The 18,996-nt window shown below is 45.9% G+C and overlaps 1 protein-coding gene and 1 pseudogene across 4 annotated transcripts in view; one reads left to right on the plus strand and one right to left on the minus strand.

Moving 5' to 3' along the window:
• Positions 1–470: 470 nt before the first annotated feature.
• Rgs20 (regulator of G protein signaling 20) overlaps positions 471–18,996 on the plus strand; it is a 75,290-nt gene continuing 56,764 nt past the window's right edge. The window contains exons 1-2 of one of the 4 annotated variants that reach the window (XM_041657258.1): positions 471–667; positions 16,570–16,884. In XM_041657258.1, the coding sequence (XP_041513192.1) occupies positions 500–667; positions 16,570–16,884 (483 nt within the window). In that variant the 5' untranslated portion in view covers positions 471–499. Of the gene's footprint in view, positions 668–16,569; positions 16,885–17,519; positions 17,717–18,290; positions 18,408–18,996 lie in introns of those variants that run through there. The other 3 variants (XM_041657259.1, XM_041657260.1, XM_041657261.1) reach the window with 3 other exon arrangements.
• On the minus strand, positions 2,278–4,954 carry LOC121451473 (annotated as a pseudogene).

The following is an 18,996-nucleotide window of genomic DNA, read 5'->3' on the forward strand; positions in this document are numbered from 1 at the left end:
TGTAATGAGGCTCCTCCCGGTACCGGGACAACCACTGAGCAGCAGCGGCATTGGCTTATGGAGGTCTGAAGGGCTTTGCCTTCAGAAAGGAACAAGGGTGTGAGGCCAAATCAGAAAGGTACCGTGAGCAGATGGGGTGTCCTCACAGGTCCCCTCAGATAGCATCACAACACTTGACTTGCTGCCTTTTGTTCAGCTCCTTCTCACTTGGAACACAGTGCTACAGTCCAGCGGCTTAGAAAGACGAAAATTTACTTACTCGCCCACAGAGGGCAGTCATGACATACACTCTCAGTGAGCAGCTCTCCCTGGAATAGAAAGCTAAAATGCGTGGCTAAGCCACTGCTTATCCACAGATCCGATCAGCCTTTTGCTTTGCTTAGAGTAGCTTTGCACGAAGGTACCCAGCATCTTCAGACAGGGCCCGGCGAAGAACAGAGAGGATCCAGTGGTGTAAAACCAGATGACAAGACCCGCCTGAGGCATTTCTTGGGAAAACATGCCCAGCCTTTCCCAAGAAAACCAAGAGTGCCTCAAAGGGCATCTTCCCAGGCAGGCTACCTGGACACAGTTGCTGCCCCTGTTCAGAGCAGAGGGAGATTATAATCTCAGAATTCACCAAGCCGCAGAAAATACAGGGGACTCTCCGGCTGGGATTGGTGTCAAGGTAAGATGATCTTCACAATCCCCAGTGACTTTGGCAGGGAAAGGTTAATCTGTAAAGACTGTAAAGCCAGCAGTCAGTTTTATTATCATTAGCCACCGTAGATTAATGAAGATTTGCCAGGAATATTTTTGAAACAATCTACAGGAAACCTAAAAACTTGGAAATTACCTGGTGTCCAGATTTCTACATCCTAAACAGTTTCCCTTTGCCCTTGCTTTTTGAGTTGAGTTTTTGTTTTGTTTAATGGTTTGTTTACTTTTGTGCTTTTGTTCTTGAGAGGGGAGCATTGGCCTCTGGTGCCCTGCTCTACATCCCCCACAGCTTTGGTTGTTTGTTTGCTTTTAGGAGATAATTGTTTTAAAAGCAGAAAACCTATCCTTAGTTTCTTTCACTATTGCTTTTAACTCTTGAATATTTTTCTTTGATATAAATACTATATGCCAGATAATTATGAAAGAAAAATACAGACTTCTTTCTAAAACCATTGCTACAGAATAATGATAAATTTCTACAGGGACATGAATATTTAAGAACTAAAAGGTGCTGTCCTGAAAATGTATAGCTTCCGAAAGTTAGTTTCCTAAGTGCGAGTTTCTGCATTGCTCCCATAGTGACAGTTCTCCTGTTCAGTGTTGTACACTTCTTTGCAGAACATACAGTGTAAGACTGCAAATCCTCTTAACTATTTATAGACGTGTCTCTTAAAGGTTACTGGTATGGAGCAGAATGTACATGTGTCAATGTTTTGTTTTGTTTTGTTTTGCTTTTTTGGTTTTTCGAGACAGGGTTTCTCTGTAGCTCTAGAGCCTCTCTTGGAACTAGCTCTTATAGACCAGGCTGGCCTCGAACTCACAGAGATCCACCTGTCTCTGCCTCCCAAGTGCTGGGATTAAAGGCCTGCACCACCACCGCCCGGCTACATGTGTCAATGTTGAAGAAATAATTGGCAAAGCTCAGGAATAAATGTTGCAAAACCCGACCATAGACAACCTGTCCATACAATGGGTTTTTGATCCTACTGCACGTACTGGCTTTGTGGGAGCCTAGGCAGTTTGGATGCTCACCTTACTAGACCTGGATGGAGGTGGGTGGTCCTTGGACTTCCCACAGGGCAGGGAACCCTGATTGCTCTTTGGGCTGACCAGAGAGGGGGACTTAATCGGGGGGAGGGGGAGGGAAATGGGAAGCGGTGGCGGGGAGGAGGCAGAAATCTTTAATAAATAAATTTAAAAAAAAAAAAGAAAGAAAACCTGTCCATGTATGTTAGTTAACACTGGAAAACCCAGCTGTCCCTCAGCCACTGTCCCTCAGTCGTGGCTTATACACGGATCATTATGTTGCAGACTCTGCACTTAATTCTCCAAATCTTCCCTCTGATGTTATTTTAACTAGTTGACCCAAGCAGAAGACAGGGTAAACGATGAGGAAAAAAAAGTTTATTGTGAGTCTTTTTTGTAGAAATAATTTTACTTTTTTGATGTTTGTGAGCAGTATGGATTTCTGCCACTCCTCCCATCATCAACAACTAAGCACAGGGTTGATTCGGCTAACTGGTCATTTTTGGTGTTTTCAGATAGGGTTTCACTAAGTAGCTAAAACTGGCCTCAAACTCAAAATCCTCCACCAATAGTCACTGCAGGAATTTTGAATGGTCATTGAATAATTTCTATACCTATTTCCTGATCTTTATTATCATCCTTTAATGAATTCAAGGCTGGGATGCACCAAAACAGAGAGCAATCCATTCCTAGAACAAAGCCATCTGCAACAGCTGTTCCTGTAGCATTGAGAGCATCTGTAACTCGTCTTCCCTCTCATTCCCCTCAGCATCGTGTGGCCCTCCAACCTGGAAGTTTAGCCAGTCACTCCCTTAGCTTTTCCTCTGCATAGTCACCAGCTGTGCCTGCCTTGTGATTTCGTGAATACAATTTTCAGCTTTGTCACCTTTGCACTCAAGGGATGGCATTGTCTTTGGTGACAACCTCTCCAACTTTTCTCAGTCCTGAGTTTGAACATTGTTAAGATTAAGCCGCAATCCCTCTTCTTCAAATACAGCACCACCAGTAATAGCAGCCGTATCTTTAAGCAGGTTCTTCCTATTGTCCCCAACCCCAGGAGCTTTGGCTGCTACAACCTAAAGACCAATTTTTAGCCTGTTCAAAGCCACTGTGCTTAGAGTTAGAGCTTCTGCAGCAGAATCTTCAACAGTTATGACCAAAAGCTTCTGATGAGCACTCGCCATTTCAAGAACAGGTTCAATGGACTGGACACTAGGACGTTTCTTTTCTTTCAACAGAACACGGGCATCTTGGAATTCACACTTTTACCTCTCAAAGTATTAATAAAATATTGAGAAATACATCCTCTACCAAACTTCATTCCTTCAATAATTTCTAATTCATCATTCAGATTTTTTTATACTTTCCTGTGATGACGCGCTTTCTTCCAACATTAGAAATGATGCTTCCAATATCTTTGTCTCCATTTGCAGAAATCATCACAACTTGAACAGTTTCTTCAAAAATTGTCACAGGTTCAGACTATTTTTTTTTTTTTCGAGACAGGGTTTTCTCTGTGGTTTTTGGAGCCTGTCCTGGAACTAGCTCTGTAGACCAGGCTGGTCCTCCTGCCTCTGCCTCCCGAGTGCTGGGATTACAGGCGTGCGCCACCACCGCCCGGCCCCAGACTATTTTTTTTTTTTAAGTTCAGAAATGACAGCGTCAATAGCCAGTACCACACCTCTTCTGCTCTCCACTGGACTAGCTAGCACCTTTGCTGATCTTCTCAACCTCCTTCTTGGCAACAGAACAGGCCAAAACAGTAGCAACAGTAGTGCCAGCCTCTTCATTTGTGTTATTGGCAACACCTTGAGCAAGTTTAAGGCCAGTATTTTTGTGTCTAGCTTTTAAATCAATTGCCTTTGCAACAGTGACTCCATCCTTTGTTACTTTGGTACTACTCCCCCAGCTCTGTTCAGTAATCGCTCTTCTTCCCTATGGGTAACAGCTACAGCAAGGGCTGAAAGATCTACACCTTGAAACACAAAGGCTCAGGCATCTGCAACAAAATTTACATCTTTGCAATAAGTGCCAAGTGAGGTGGGGAGCCAGTGTCCAGGACACTGGTTTCATCTGGAAAAAGATGGTTGGTAGTGGAAGTGTTTCTCTGGGGCTGCAGCGGGAGTGCAGGAGGTTGTCAGTGGGGGGTAAGGTCAGGAAACAGAGTTTGCCACAAGCATTACAGATGTCAAGGCAATGCTGAAGGATAAGAAGCTAATTCCCAAAGATCATACTGGATGATTCCACGCAGATACAATCCTTGGACTAAAATAATAGAGATGGAGAACAGATTAATTGTTGCTCAAGATTAGAGATGAAAGCAAAGTGACGGGTATAGCTCGATAAAGAGGAGAATGACGTAGTAGGAGCCTTGCAGTGATACATCTTGATTTTCCTGACTGGTCCACAAATCTAGCATGTGATAAAATCTCACATAGCTACATGTACACATTCCCAAACACACAAGTGTGTGTGATACATGGGGAATCTGAACAGCCACTATGAACTGTGCCAATGTTGATCTCCTGGTTTTCATATTGAACTGAAGTTATGCAATCTTCTTAGAGCTAAATTGAATGCACATTGCAATTTCCTGCAAATTTATACTGATTTCAGAACAAAAGGTTTAAGAAAATCTGGCAGACAGGTTAGACTGATGTTATCGACATGCTAATTGCTTACATTTATTATCGTGGCTTTTCTGGTTGTTCCTTCCATTTGGATCCTTGCCCAACTTCATTAAGTCAGTCTATTGAGCCTGTCAGACCAGGCTTAGAAGTTTAAAAAACAAGTTTGGAAATATTGTTGGTTACATATGGGAAATCAGAAGTCAGATGAGCGGTGACATGAATCTGGGTTTTCTGACTGTTTTCAGCGCTAAAGTGATAGTTGCCAAAGTAATTTAAAAAGTAGACTGCAGACTGGGAGGATGGGTCAGTCGGTAAAAGTGCCAGATGTGAAGCCTTGCCTTTGAATTCCTAGCATACACATAAAAGCTGAACGTGGTTCCATGTGCATGTGATCTCATCATTAGGTGGTAGAGATGGGCAGATTCCAGGAACTCACTGGGCAGCTGTCTGAAATAGATGAGCTGCTTGTTCTGTGATAGTCCCTGTCTCAAGGGAATGAAGTAGACAGCAACTGATGTCCTCCTCACGTGTGCAGGGGTTCCGTACTGGAGCAGGAACAACTGAAACACAGCAGCATCACCAGAAGCCCACTCCAGCATGAGTGACAACTGGTGAAATCTGAACCCCCTCCAGTTTACTGCAGGACTTGCAGGCAGCTGAACAGGTTGGAGGGTGTCTCCCTCGGGTAGCTTAGCTGGTCTGAGCATCTCCTTTGCAGCCCTTGATGTTTATATATCTTTAAGGAGGGAGGGCCTTTGTACGTCTGGTAAATTTCAGGTATTTCCTAAGACTTTTGAGGTTTTTTTTTTCCAGAATCTCAATGAGGCTTCCTTTAGAATTCCCAGCATCCTGTCCTTTTATCTTCCTCCTTCTCTTCCTCTTTCTTTTTAAATAGGGTCTTACTGTGTAGTCCTTGTCGTACTGATACTCGCTGTGTAGACAAGGCTGGCCTTGAACTCACAGAAATTTGTCTGCTTCTGCCTCCCAAGTACTGTAATTAAAGGTGTGGGGTACCTTGCCTGGCCAACTGCCAAGACCCTAGAGCCTCAGAGGAAAATGCTAACTAACTGTAAAGCCAACACTTGGTGGAGGTGCAAGTGATAATTCAAGACCTCCCTTGTCTACATAACAAATTCAAGACCCTGTCTCAAAAGAGGACTGGTAAACTGAGATCTTGTGCTTTGGAATACAGAATTCTCAATGAATCTTTCTGAACCATGAATTTGATTATAAGTTTTCTAACACGGCACTATTTTACCACAAAATGAGTTCTCCCTCAAACGGTGTATGGACATAAACTCTCCTATGCCTTTCTTCATTAGGGTTTTTACTTCCTTTCATGACAAAGAGTAGAAATGGGAGGCCAGATACATCCTGGGTCAGCAGTCTTCCAAGACAGGAGACATGAGAAGGGCAGACATCATTGCAACCAGTCTGGTGAGACCTCAATATCTAAATATAGACTCAGACATGCATGTCTACTGTGTGTGTGTATTCTGGTCTGGTAATAAATATGGCCAGGGATGAGACAAGAGAGCTGTTTCTTCAGCATAATTTTTACCTCATCCCAATGCAAATACCTTTCCAGAACTGTGGTCCAAAATGCTCTCTTCTTCCAGCCCTCTGTGATTGCTTGAGCTGAGTGTTAAAATTTCAAGCATAGGGGGCTGGAGAGATGGCTCAGTGGTTAAGAGCATTGGCTATTCTTCCATAGGTCCTGAGTTCAATTCGCAGCAACCACGTGGTGGCTCACAACCATCTGTAATGAGATCTGGCACCCTCCTCTGGTGTGGGGGCATAATGGAGGCAAAATGTTGTATACATAATAAATAAATAAATCTTTTAAAAAAATTCAAGCAATGAGCGCAGAAAAATGAATTTCAAGGACTCCAAGAGCAGCTGCTAAAATGCAGTGCTTTGTGGAAGGAAAATATGAAGGAAGGAAGACAGGAAAAATGCCTTAGTCAGAAAGTGATCATCTTGGTGGCATCCAGGAACTCCCCATCAATGTGTTCTGAAGGCATTGTTACTCCATCCTACTTCTGGACAAATGACAAATTAACTGAGCCCAAAGCTGTGCCTTTTCTTTCTCAAAGTTCTCTGAAAATAACTTCATGGCGATTAACTTAGCTCTTCTGGCATTCTTGAAAGGCCCACTTTGAGTTTCCTCGGAGTTCTGTCTGCCATATTGGTCCTGCGTGGGTTCAAGCAGTCCGGGACTTAGTGTGAAATTCTTCCAGTTAAGGCAGATGTGGATGTACTCAACAGGCTGTGGACCCAGGAGTTTGAGTTTTGTTACAGAGCATGGTGACTACAGTTAAAAATCCTAAATTGTTTATTTCAAGGACACTAGAGAGTTTTAAACATCCTCTATCCCCCCCAAAATCACAAGTAGGTGAGATGAAGCATGTTAATAAACCTGACTATTTAATCATTTAACATGTGTTCATACATAAAAACATCATACCGCACCTTATAATTACACAAAATTTACTATTTTAAGGAAGAACAAAATAGAAAACAGAGTTTTAAGGATAAAATAAATTAAACAAAAATAAAGCCAAATAATACTTTAGCTTGTCACAAGAAAGTCTTGGTTATATCTCTGAGACTTTTGTTCCACAGCTATCTGGACAATGCTTTAAGTTGATGAGGTATCTAATAGTCAACGCCTTTGCACTGATATAGTCTAATAGTCTAATAATCTAATAGTCAATATCTTTGCACTGATATAGTCTAATAGTCAATGTCTTTGCAGTGATAAATGAAAAAGGTGATCCTTTTAAAGGAGAATAGCAAATAGCAACCTTCTCAATGTCTCATAAAATGTTCATAGAGTTTAGTGAATGATTTTGTCATGAGCCCCAAAGAGACTTCCCCTTTACCGGCAAACAGCAGGTGCCAGATGTTAGATCTTCAAGGTAGCTTGCTGCTGTGGTTTGGGTGTGTTCCCCAAACCACATGTTAGAGGTTTGATCCCTAGGTGACACTATTGGTACACAGGGATTAACAGGAAGTGATTGTTCATAAAGGTGTAGCTGTCACAATTAATGTCTTTGTCCCAAGAATAAGTTAATTGTCCCAGCAGAGGTTTGTTACAGTAGCACCTGAGGCACTTGTCCACCCTCTCTTGCTAACTTTCCACATTTATCATGATACAGCCCAGCCCAGCGGATGTCCTTGAATTTACTAGTCACTGAGCTCATGAGCCAAATAAACTTTCTTGTGAAATCTAGCCCATAGTACTTTGTGTTAGCAGCAGAAATGTAGTAAACGATAACCCAACTCAGGCAACCCATCTGTGCCTGCCAGGGAGGCGACAGTAACAACCAAGACCTAAGATATCACAGGAAGGTGGGTCCCATGGCTTCACTAAGTGTGTTCCCCTGTCAGAGCTAGGCCCATGGTCAATCTAACTGCAGAACAGGCTGGGAATGTGGAAAAGCCCAAGGTACCAGTAAACATTAATAATACAACACAAATATGTACCACACCCTGCAGTGAAACCATAATCTGAGCAAGTTGGAGTCTGGAGCTGTTTTCAGCCCTTCCTCAGAACCATACTCTATTCTACTTCAAATCTCAGCCACGCTTCCGGAAGTGAGGGAAGTTGCTAGCAAGCACTAATCCTTTCTTCCAAGCAATGCCTTATTTCATTGGTCACCCTTTTCTTAACTATTTGATATATCGTCATGGTCTTTGCACTTTATGGATAATGTCTATCACTGATTTCTTCTGTTGATTACAGAGAAATTCCGTTGGTGATTCTGTGGCCCCTATCTACTTTTCTGGGTCCTCATTTTCTAAGCAGCCTTGGTCAAAAGCCAAGTTACAACTCTGCCTGGCTCGTCCGTCAGAAATGTAATCACAACGGGAATTAAAAGTGAATGCTTTGGGATGTTAGGAAATTGGGGGGTGGAGCAGAGACCTCACTGCATTTTGAAATTCCTTCTCCCTCAGTGAAGATCCAACCTGAGTGGCTGCTTCTTGGCACCGGTTCTGCACATCATACTAGTGCAACAATGGCTCCCTTTTTTTTTTTTTCTAAAGCAAGGGGAAAAAGAACACCAAATGGTGACTACTCAGAGAAGGTTCAAGTGTTGTGTGAGTCTCAGCCAGGAAAACCCAAAGCTTGATTGTCACTCACTGAAGTTTGATTACTTGACAACTCCTTTTTATTAAGCACCTAAAAAGTTGTGTAATAAGCATCCTTTTAATACAAACTGAAAAAAAGAAATATGACTATATAGAAAATCATGTCTTTGGAAGTGCAAGGACTGGGTTTCCTTTTTTTTTTTTTTTTTTTTTTTTTTTTTTTTTGGTCTTTTCGAGACAGGGTTTCTCTGTGGCTTTGGAGCCTGTCCTGGAACTAGCTCTGTAGACCAGGCTGGTCTCGAACTCACAGAGATCCGCCTGCCTCTGCCTCCCGAGTGCTGGGATTAAAGGCGTGCGCCACCATCGCCTGACTGGGTTTCTTTTTAATCAGGTCTAGGTTGGGTTTCATTCTCTGAGCCTTGGTTTTACCATCTACAAAAAATAAGGCAAACAGTTTTAAAAATTTAAATTATTTTTCTCATATCACACCAAGTCCTAGCTTGAATGTTTGGTTTCTTGTATTTTGATTCTGTTCTTCATAAGTTTTATAATTGTAACTAAAAGAAAAATTCACATCTTCCTTGTCAACCCCGTGTTTGCCAAAGAATGTGTGGGTGGGTTAAAAAATTAAATTAAAAAAATTAACACAAACACCCACATATACATTTTAATATGTTGCTTTGAAAAAGGATCAAATGAGATAAGTATGTCAAAATGTTGGAGTTGGGGAGTGGCTCATTTACATAATGCTTGCCTAGCACACCCCTGGCCCTGGATTAAATCCCCAGCAGTGGAGGAGTCAGGATCTGAACAAGGTTAAAGACACACAGTCTTCAAATGTCCTCAGAGAACCTGCACCTGTGTGTCCAGAGTCCATACGGTTCTGAGCCTCTGGAAGCCAATATGCTTGGTTTGTAGACAGTTTCTTTCCAGAAGCAGCTGACTTTGTTATCTGCTTCTACAGGTGGTGCTCACGCTTACTGGGCACATAGTAAAAACCAAATCAGTGCTGATTGATCAATACATTAGTAGACAAAAAATTGTTTCTTTGCAGCCGGGCGGTGGTGGCGCACGCCTTTAATCCCAGCACTCGGGAGGCAGAGGCGGGTGGATCTCTGTGAGTTCGAGACCAGCCTGGTCTACAGAGCTAGTTCCAGGACAGGCTCCAAAGCCACAGAGAAACCCTGTCTCGAAAAAAAATATTATTTCTTTGCTTCATCCCCGCCGTCATGTACAGTTTTGTTATTTCTTGACTTCTTCAAATTAAAACTATTTTAAAAAAATCTTCTTTCAAACACTCATGTGCCCTAAAAAAAAGTTGATGTTAGTTATGAATCCTGAATAGCTCCCAAAATGTATCATTTCAAAAACACTATCAACCTCCAACTTCCCCAAGAAAAAGAACCCTTTAAAATGCTAAGCAAAGCAGTCTAATTCAGTCACTCAAAGAAATCAATGACTGCTTACAATTTTTTCAGCAGCCAGGCCAGAAAAGGAAAAAAAGCAGAGAATAACAGGCCTCTGCATGGCAAAGTAAGGCCTCAGAGAGCTCACTTCATTAGACACTGCTGGAAAAAGCTACAAAGCCCAGACAGTCCTGCAGAGCCCTCCCGCAAATTGCCCACTTGGAACACACAGTGTCTTCCCTTGTTCTTGCCATCTTGTTTGTTGATTTTCTGGGTCTACCAGCATGACATTGGGAGATGCAGCAGGTGCTCCCTTTGGCATTAGGCCTTTTCTGAATACCCATTATGCTAAACCTCTTACCTAGGAGGTTTGCCTGTACAACTGGGACAGCGTTTATCCCAGTCTTCTGCCATTGAAGAAAAGATAAAATACAATGCTTTAAAACTACTCTACTAAAGGATTCGTGCCTATAATCCAAGTTCACTTGATGTTGAGGCGGAAGTCAATTAGTGTGATGCCAATCTGGGCTCTGTGGTGAGATAGCTCAAATGTGCTGATTCTAAGTAAGAAATTTCACTGTTGGCCTTTCCCTTTTCCTTGCCGTGTGTGTGTGTGTGTGTGTGTGTGTGTGTGTGTGTGTGTGTATTATTCAGGCTGATAAAACAGCTCAATTAGTGAAATGCTTACTCTCCAAACATAAGGCCCTGAGCATTCATCCCCAAGTCCTATATAAAGGAAAGACACACTAGGTCCTCTTGGACCACTCCTGTAATCCCAGCACTGGGGAAGTGGAGACAGGAGAATCTCTAGGACTCACTGGCCAGCCAATCTAGTCAATTGATTAATTGAATAGCTCCAGATTCAGTGAGAGACTGTCTCAAAAGTAAGGTAGAGAAGCAACTGAGGAAGGAACTCAATGTACGTACACAAACTGAAGAAATGTCAAACATTCCTTAGCATAATGGAACTTTATCTGCTTAGCATCCTGGCTAACAGTTATCAACTCCATATCATAACACCTCTAAGTTCAATTAACAAATACTCAATACAACACAATTGGATTCTGCCATTTGCTTCCTTTCAACATTTTAGCAACTTCCTATTGCTTTTTAATAAATCTAACATCTTCTAAATGATCCACTTACCAGGTTTATTCTACATAATTCTTCCTATCCTCTAAATCACCAAACCTTCAAGAAGGATGCCCACATCCTTTCCTACTCATGTCGAATTCCAAGCCCTTCAGGAAAACAATATAGAAGATATATAATAAATAGTGTTGAAAGAATGACTAAAGGAGGGCGTGTGTGTGTGTGTGTGTGTGTGTGTGTGTGTGTGTGTGTGGTACTAGCGTTTGGAGGGCTGAGGCTGCAGGGTTGTAAGGATGAGGTTAACCTAGGCTATGTATGGAGACCTTGCATTCCAGTCAGTGATCTGTTGTTATGGAGAGACACCATGACCATGGCAACTCTTATAAAGAAAAGGGTTTAGTTGGGACTGGCTTACAGTTTCAGCAGTTAGGTTATTATCATCATGGCAGGAAGCACAGAGGCACAGAGGCAGAAACTGAGAGTTCTACATTTGGATCCTCAGGCAGCAAGAGCAGAGACACTGGGCCTGGCTTGGGCTTTTAAAAAGCTCAGAAGCCACCCCCAGTGACATACTTCCTCCAACAGAGCCATACCTCTTAATCTTTTTAAATAGTGCCACTCCAAAAACATTGAAATATATGACCCTATGGGGACTATTCTTATTCTAACCACCATATCTTAGCATTTTTTTAAAAATGCAGAGAAAAATGTAGTAGCATGAAACACCCTTCTACCCTTTCTACCCATGCCCTGCTTCTCTGTTTGTTTCAGATAGTTCTTTTTACTTGATTATGCTATAATCTACCTTTCAACAAATACTAAGAGGAGAATTATACTAGGCAGTGTGTATCTTAAAACACTCTGAGTAGTGACAGCATACATCAACGTGAGAAAACCTAGGAGAGTGAAAATTCAGTGACAGAATGAGCGTCAACCTGCTGTGCCCTCCCTTTGTCCCTGGTGGACCGGAAGCTCATGCCTGGAAGAGTTTGTTTGTTCCCTTGCTTGTTTGGACTCAGGCTTTATGCATCCTGGCCAGTGCTCTGCCATTGAGCTCTATCTTCACCCCCTTGCAGTCTAGAAGTGATTCCGTTGATTGCAGTGAAATAGAAGCAACACACCACTTGCAGGATTAGCCATTTTAGCTAAATGAGTCCATGGCATTAGCTTTATTTATCATGTTTTATGCCTATTACCATTATCTACTTCTAGAACTTTTTCTTTCCAAACAAACAATAACTTCACTCTCCCTCCTCTTCAGCCCCTAGCAACCTCTGCTCTACTTTCTGTCTCTAAATTTGCCTGTTCTTGGTACCTCCTATGAATGGATTCTTGTAATATTTGTCTTCCTGTATCTGGCTTCTTTCATTTAGCAAAAAATGTTCAAGATTCATCCATGTGATAGCATATTTAGGAATCATGTGCCCTATCTGGCTGAGGGATTTTTAATTTATTCGTGGTTCATCTGTTCACTGACTATGTATTGAACCATTTACTGAGGGGCAAGCACTGTTTTGGGCACCATCAAGACAGCGATAGGCACAAGAGAGAAGATTCTTACTGACTTCTATTACATGTGAATATACGTGAGGGGTGTGTGTGTTGGAAAGATTTAAGCTTCAGGAAGTTGAGAACACTGACAAGCCTAAAGTCTGAAACAAGACAACAGCTTGCAAATTCAAATAAGAACTGATGCTAATCTGCAGGACAGGACAAGCAGGCTGGAAACTCAGCCAGGGTTTCTGTGTTGCAATCTGGAGGTCAAATTCCTTCTGAGGGAGAATCTGTCCTAGGCCTCATCTGAGCTCTAGCATTTTGCTAAGAGTCTTTGGCATTGCTTGGGTTGTAGACACATCACCGCAATCTCTGTCTCCATGCCTATACAGCGTTCTCCCTATGGGCAAGGGTAGGTCCACATCCTCCCTTTTTATAAAGAGACCACTCAGTAGAATACAGCCATCCAACTCCGGCATGACCTCACCTTGACTAATAACACTTGCAATGACTCTGCTTCCAAGCAAGGTCCTGAGGTGCTCAGGGTCCAAATTTCAAGATATAAACTGGGAAGGGTCACGCCAGCTGGTAGCACAGAGCGATCTGTGAATATGAAGAGCTATTTAAAAAGTGAGTTTAAAACACTGACAACCAGGGGACTGGAGGTAAGGCTTGTGGTAGGGCACCTGTGTAGCGTGTAATGTACCTGTGTTCAATTTTCAGCATCCAGGAGGTGGCTGGGTTGGGAGGGAGGGGCGGTCAGACAGATTGCTGAAGGTCTCTTCTGAGATAGCTTTCTTCAGACTGAATTTTGTGATTGCATCAATACTCTGTGGCCCTCTCTGTCCATGCTGTTGGGGCCTAGAGATCACTACCATTCACACCCACTGTTCTTACACTCAGGGTCCCACCTAGGCTTCCAGAGCAGGAGGTTTAAGACCAGAATTGTCTAAGGAACCCAAATGGTGTCTCCAGATGAGCAAACGAGAGCAAACTTTGTTTCTCTGGGATCTTTTAGGAATCTTATTCTGCCTGAACACTTCCACAGCTCCTTCAAAAGAGTCTCTGTGTTGAAGCAGAAGACCAGAGCAAAATGCCTAATGAGGCATACCCAGGAAAGGAGCTTGAGAGACTGGAGAAGACCGGCTGGGAATAGGGGGAGGATAAGAGAGGGTCGAATTTTCACAAACACTATTACTCCAAAAGCTGGGGTCTACAAAAGGCACTAAGCTTTTTCAGGTCCCTTGGAGGCAGTCCAAACAGTCTCGGAAGTGTGCCAAGCGCTGGCAGCGTTTTGACTGCATTCTAACTTTCCCCGTGCAAGGGCGTGGACGAGTAGCAATGGTTGAGGCTGGGCACCGTCCAGGTGTAGGTCGCTGGGAAGAAGCCAATCCCGTTTTAACTTTCTAGCTCCAGCCAACTGCTGGCGTTCCTGCACAGGTTGGCAAAGGGTCTGGGACTGCCCTGGGACTCAGGAACCAGGAGCAGGTGCGACCCAGGTCCATGGTCCAGGTAGCTGCGCCCATAAGAACTGCCCAGGTCCGGCCCCTTAGGGCATCTAAATGTGTTGGCATGCGTTGAACAACCCACTGCCACCAACACACACACACACACACACACACACACACACAGAGAGAGAGAGAGAGAGAGAGAGAGAGAGAGAGACAGAGACAGAGAGACAGAGACAGAGACAGAGACAGGGATACGTTCACTGCCCCCTCTCAAGGCAAGGCGATCCTCGGTCTCTGGATGGGGTGGCAAGTCTGAGTTTTCCAAATGGCTAACTTACCCTGTACAAGTGAGCTACTGGCATATCTCCACAAATCTCCAGTATTCATAGCTCCATTCGCAAAAGCAAGTGCACCATGGCAGAAGGCAGGTGAGGGGGCCTGTGAACCTGGAGCTCGAAAATTGTAGGATGACCCCATTCCCCCAAGAAATGGTAGTGAAGGAAAACAACAGTCACTGAGTGTACTTATGCGGAAATGTAAACCCAGATCAATTCTCCCCTGCGCATACAAACAACAGAGACGAATCAGACGTGGCTGGGCGGCTTCCCAGAAAGGCCTCATGAATGAGAATGGGTTGCTAGGTTTCCCTCCCTCCACCCCACATCCCCCGACAATCCCTTCCCACAGGGCTTCCACCGACAAAAGAAAACAGGCTGGCCGGGTGACTACCACTCCGGGAACCAAGCCAGGGCCGGGAGTGCCCGCGGCCGCTCCCGCCTTCAGGACCCTGGAGAGCGCCTGCGCTTGGCCCCTCGGACCTGAGCCCAGCTGTCCCTGGCGCTCTCCCCACCCGAGCCTGAACACACTGTCACTTTTATTCCTTGCTCCCGACTCTACTTTCATTTTTCTTGGCAACACTACTCTTTTTTTTTTCACAGACAGATTGAAATGTTTTTGTGTTTTGCTTGAGGGAAGTGTTTGCATTGGCAGAGTTAGGTTCCGGTTTGTAACTACACTAAATGTTAGGACTTAAGTAGCTAAGAAAGACAAAGATGCAATCCTAAAGCAAGTGGCCTTCAAACAATACTAAGGCACAGTGTGGCACTTACCTGTAATCCTCGAACCCAGGAATCTGAGGTCAAAAAATGGAATATTTAAGACCTTGCACTACTCAGCAACATTTTTTAAAAGGTAATAAAATTTTTTGAGAAATAGTTCTTTTTGGCAATCCTACTGTATATATTCTCTTCTTCCCCCTCCTCCTTCCCCTCCATTGATCCCTCCTTCTCTCCCTTTTTCCCCTTCCTCCTTCCCTTCCACTTTCCCCTCCTCCTTCCCCTCCCTTCCTCTTGACCCTCCTCTTCTTTGAGAAAGATTCCCAGGTTCTCAAGTAGTTTACACTGACCTCAAATTGACTAAGTTGAGGATGAGTTTGCCTCCACTAACTTCCCCACCTCCTCAGTGCTGGGATTCCTGGCATAGGGGCAGTTTTGCTATGCTGAACTAGGGCTAGGTAAGCATGCTAGGTAAGCAACCTACCAAGTGAGCTACATCCCCAGCCTTAGCTGCTGTGCATCTTCATTCTCCTAAGGCAAGAATAGTTAAAGTTTAAAGATTCTTTAAAACAAGCAATCAAAGCAAAACAAAACAAAAGTCTCTCTGTACTCTCCACACAATCCTGGCTGTCCTGAAACTCACTTATATAGACCAGGCTGGCCTTGAACTCACAGATTTGCCTGTCCAAGTGCTGGGATTAAAATCATGAGCCACCCCACTCCCCCCAGCTAAAAGAACTTTTTAAAGACTAACTTCATTCTTTCATTTTCACAAAACAAGTAGATAAACCCTAAAGTTCCCTTCCCACAGTTGAGGGTTGTTAGTGGAGAGGTTATTTCTAGAACCCTGTGCTCCTGACTACTGCATGCCCACGAATGATATTTTTTTAACTACCTACAGGGTAGTTACTCTCTTAAAGTCTCCTAGAAACACGCAGAAAGCAGAAGACGTCTGAAGATGGAGTTCAGAAAAGAATTCTGCAGTAGGAAGGCTTATAAAACCCTGGTCTCCTCCACTCCAATGAACGCTAAGGTCAAGTGGGCCAGCCCCTTCTCCCCACAGCCCAATGTGGGTCTGGCATTCACCAGCCACCTGCATCTTCCATTCACGTCTCACTTAAAAGCTACCCCAGTAGGACGTGGTAATCAAGTGAGTGCCTAGTCACTACCTCAAATGCATAGTGGTTTGTCGGATAAGGACAGGGCGAGAAAGGAAGAAGTGCAAAAATGAATAGATGTGAACACAAACCTTACACAGGCACGCCATGTTGAACATGCATACAGATCCCACGGGGATGTTAACGAGCAGGTTCTGATGACCGAGGCGGGGTTAGGGACAGAAATTTTGCATTTTTGTGGAGCAGCTGGGTATTGGGTATTGGCAACAGCAGCTCGTCCAGGGACCACAACCTTGAACAGCATCGTTTTAGGAAAGAAGAAGTGAAGGGAGAGTCTAACCTCGCTCTTTTCCTTTTGCTTTCACCGACCTTCTCCTACAACCCCAAAGTAAAATCTCAAAATACTTGAGCAAGAGGTCTCATGTGTGTGACAAGACCCTAATGATTTGCTGGGTTTGTTTCTCTCGTTCCCCCACACCCTTCCCGCCGTCCGTCCTGCTCAGCTCCCAGACTCTCCAGCCTTCCGGACGCTGCTCCACCAGCTTTCTAGCCTGCCTTGCAGCTTCACGCGATTCTTTTTGGATCTTCTGCGGCGACCCCCTCCCGCGACTGGCCCGCGGCGCTGGGACTGCTCCCCGCAGCTTCCGGCCTGGCCGGCCGCCAGGCTCTCTCCAGTGCCCCACCGCCTCCTGCTCCTACTCGCGGCCTCAATGGCACTTCCAGGTCGACCTCCGAGGGGTCGTCGTCTGAAACTGGCAAATCTAAACCCAGAGCCCAGAGAAGAGGACGCCTGCACTGGGAAGAGTTTGCCGGAGTCTGTGAGTATTGGGGACTCCACAAAACCTATCCTCGGCCTCCCGCGGCCCCAGCCTTTCCCGCTCGTTTCTAAGCTCGACTGACCCAACCCAGTCGGCACAAGGCTGGGCACACTGGGCTCCCGGACACTCCCACATCCTCGGAAGCTTCTAGAAGCTTCTTTCTCCGAAGCCATTCATTCCCGCTCTACTTTTCCTAGAAGCAAGAGCCTCTGAGGATCTTTTCCAACTGCGGTTGCAGCTCTGAGCCTCCCAGAGCATCCCAGCACGTCGCCACCGCCCGCAGCTGAGTTGGCGCTCCCATTCCTCTGCCTCTCTGCCTCTGCCGGAGAGGGAGGAAATGACATGACGTTATTTTTGTGTCAGGTCACTTTGCTGCCACAGTTTAGCCCTCCGAGCTCAGGCGCATTGCCCCAGGGGCCCACCCCAAGGTTTACTATTCCTCGACCCGCGGCGACCCGGGCGCTGGGAGTCCACAGAGCTAGGCTCTAGGTGGCGCGGCCGCACGGGGCTCCCCTCGCTCCACTTCTGAGTCCTGAGGGAAAGGCCTCTGTGTGTTGCGCGTCGCCGCCGGTAGGAGGCGAGCCCGGGAATGCCCAACCCTAGGAAAGCCTGTGTGGAGGCGGAGAGGAGGGAAGAGAAGGAAGAAAGAAGAGCTCAGCAGCTTAGACTGGGAGACGCAGGAAAGGGCGGGAGGCAGGGAGCCAGCGCCCGGAGTAGCAACTGCGCTCACAAGTGTTAGAAAACTAAGGCACATTCTGGACGCATGCGCACGGTCAACGGAGGCCAGAGGGCCAGAGCTTCCCCTCCAGCTAGTCCTGTGGAGCCTAGCTTGGTAAGTCTCCTTCCCAGACTCTCCCCGGAAGCCCTGGACCCAGCAGTGGAAGGAAACCCGAGGGTGGGCTCGTTCGAGGGACTTGGGCACCATTCCCTTCTTGCACGGTGATGGAAGCCCTAGCGAGTCATCTCCCCCTGAGTTAAGTCAATGGTTGTCAAAAGTGGGTTGTGGGTTAGAGGAATGGCAATGTCTGAAGGAGAGCTCGAACCATCGTGAACAATTATTGTCCGATGGTCCCGGGTCTGAGACTCAGTGCCGGACGAGAATGTCATCAAGGTCTAAAGTGCATATTGGCCATGCCAAGCACTTTGGGAAAGCCCTAGTGCTCTCCCCTAGTGAGTTGGGGGCAGGATGCGCCCGGGGCGAGCAGTTTGAGCGCAGGTGAGAAGGAGGTGGCACTCCGGGAACTCACCACCTCCCTTTCGGAGAAGCGCAACCCAGGCGAGCAGGCAGAGCTAGGTGCGAAGTGGGCGCTCATACCGCACCCCGAGCGCTGGGATCTGCATGCACCTTGCTGCAGAGCAGACACAACAGTTGCTTAAGAGACAGGCGCTGGGGGCTTTTCCTTAGCCGCCCGGGCCGCTAGATTCTCCACACTCGGAGGGGCGTTCCCGACGTCGAAACCCACCGGGACGCCTAGGCAGCGGCGACTGAAGGTACGGGAGGGAAGCCGAGAGGCTGCGAGGAGGTGAGCGATGGGGAGTTGGGTCTTTGTACGCCGGTGCCCTGGGCCTTGGGAGCACTGGGTTGGCAGACAGCTCCTTCGGAGATCTGGGTGCGTGTGGCTATCCTCATTCACTGCTTCAAAGGAGTAGGTAGAGGAGAGGCCTCGGAAAAGGCGGAGCGCGGGGGCGGGGTGGATCTTCGGGGAGAGGTTTGACTGTGCTTCAGGATTTCAACACACAGGGAGTGGGCGACGAGAGGTGGGTGTTGGGGAGGGGTGTGCGGGCATGCGGATCTGGAGGTGGGGCGCTGAGAGAGGTGGCTTTCTTGGGCTGGGATGGGTTTGGAGCTTCCCGAATTCTGCAAGAAACCAAGGGAACTTGGGCAAGAGGAGCTAGCGACACAGACACGCAGCCCAGCGGCTGGTGGACACGGGATGAAGCATGTTTGGGGCCGAACTGAGATTCCTGAGCGAGCATCTCTGCCTCTGCGCCCCCGGGCGGTGAACAGAGCCAGGGCGCATAGGTGGCGGTGCAGGGTTTCCGTCCTGAAGGGGAGTGAGGGAAAGGAAATCTCTGTTCCTTTCCAGGGACTTTGGTGAAGGCTTATCGCTG

Source organism: Microtus oregoni, unplaced genomic scaffold, assembly GCF_018167655.1.
Source record: "Microtus oregoni isolate MIOR12 unplaced genomic scaffold, Mior012 000008F_ref0000371, whole genome shotgun sequence".
Taxonomy (NCBI): domain Eukaryota; kingdom Metazoa; phylum Chordata; class Mammalia; order Rodentia; family Cricetidae; genus Microtus; species Microtus oregoni.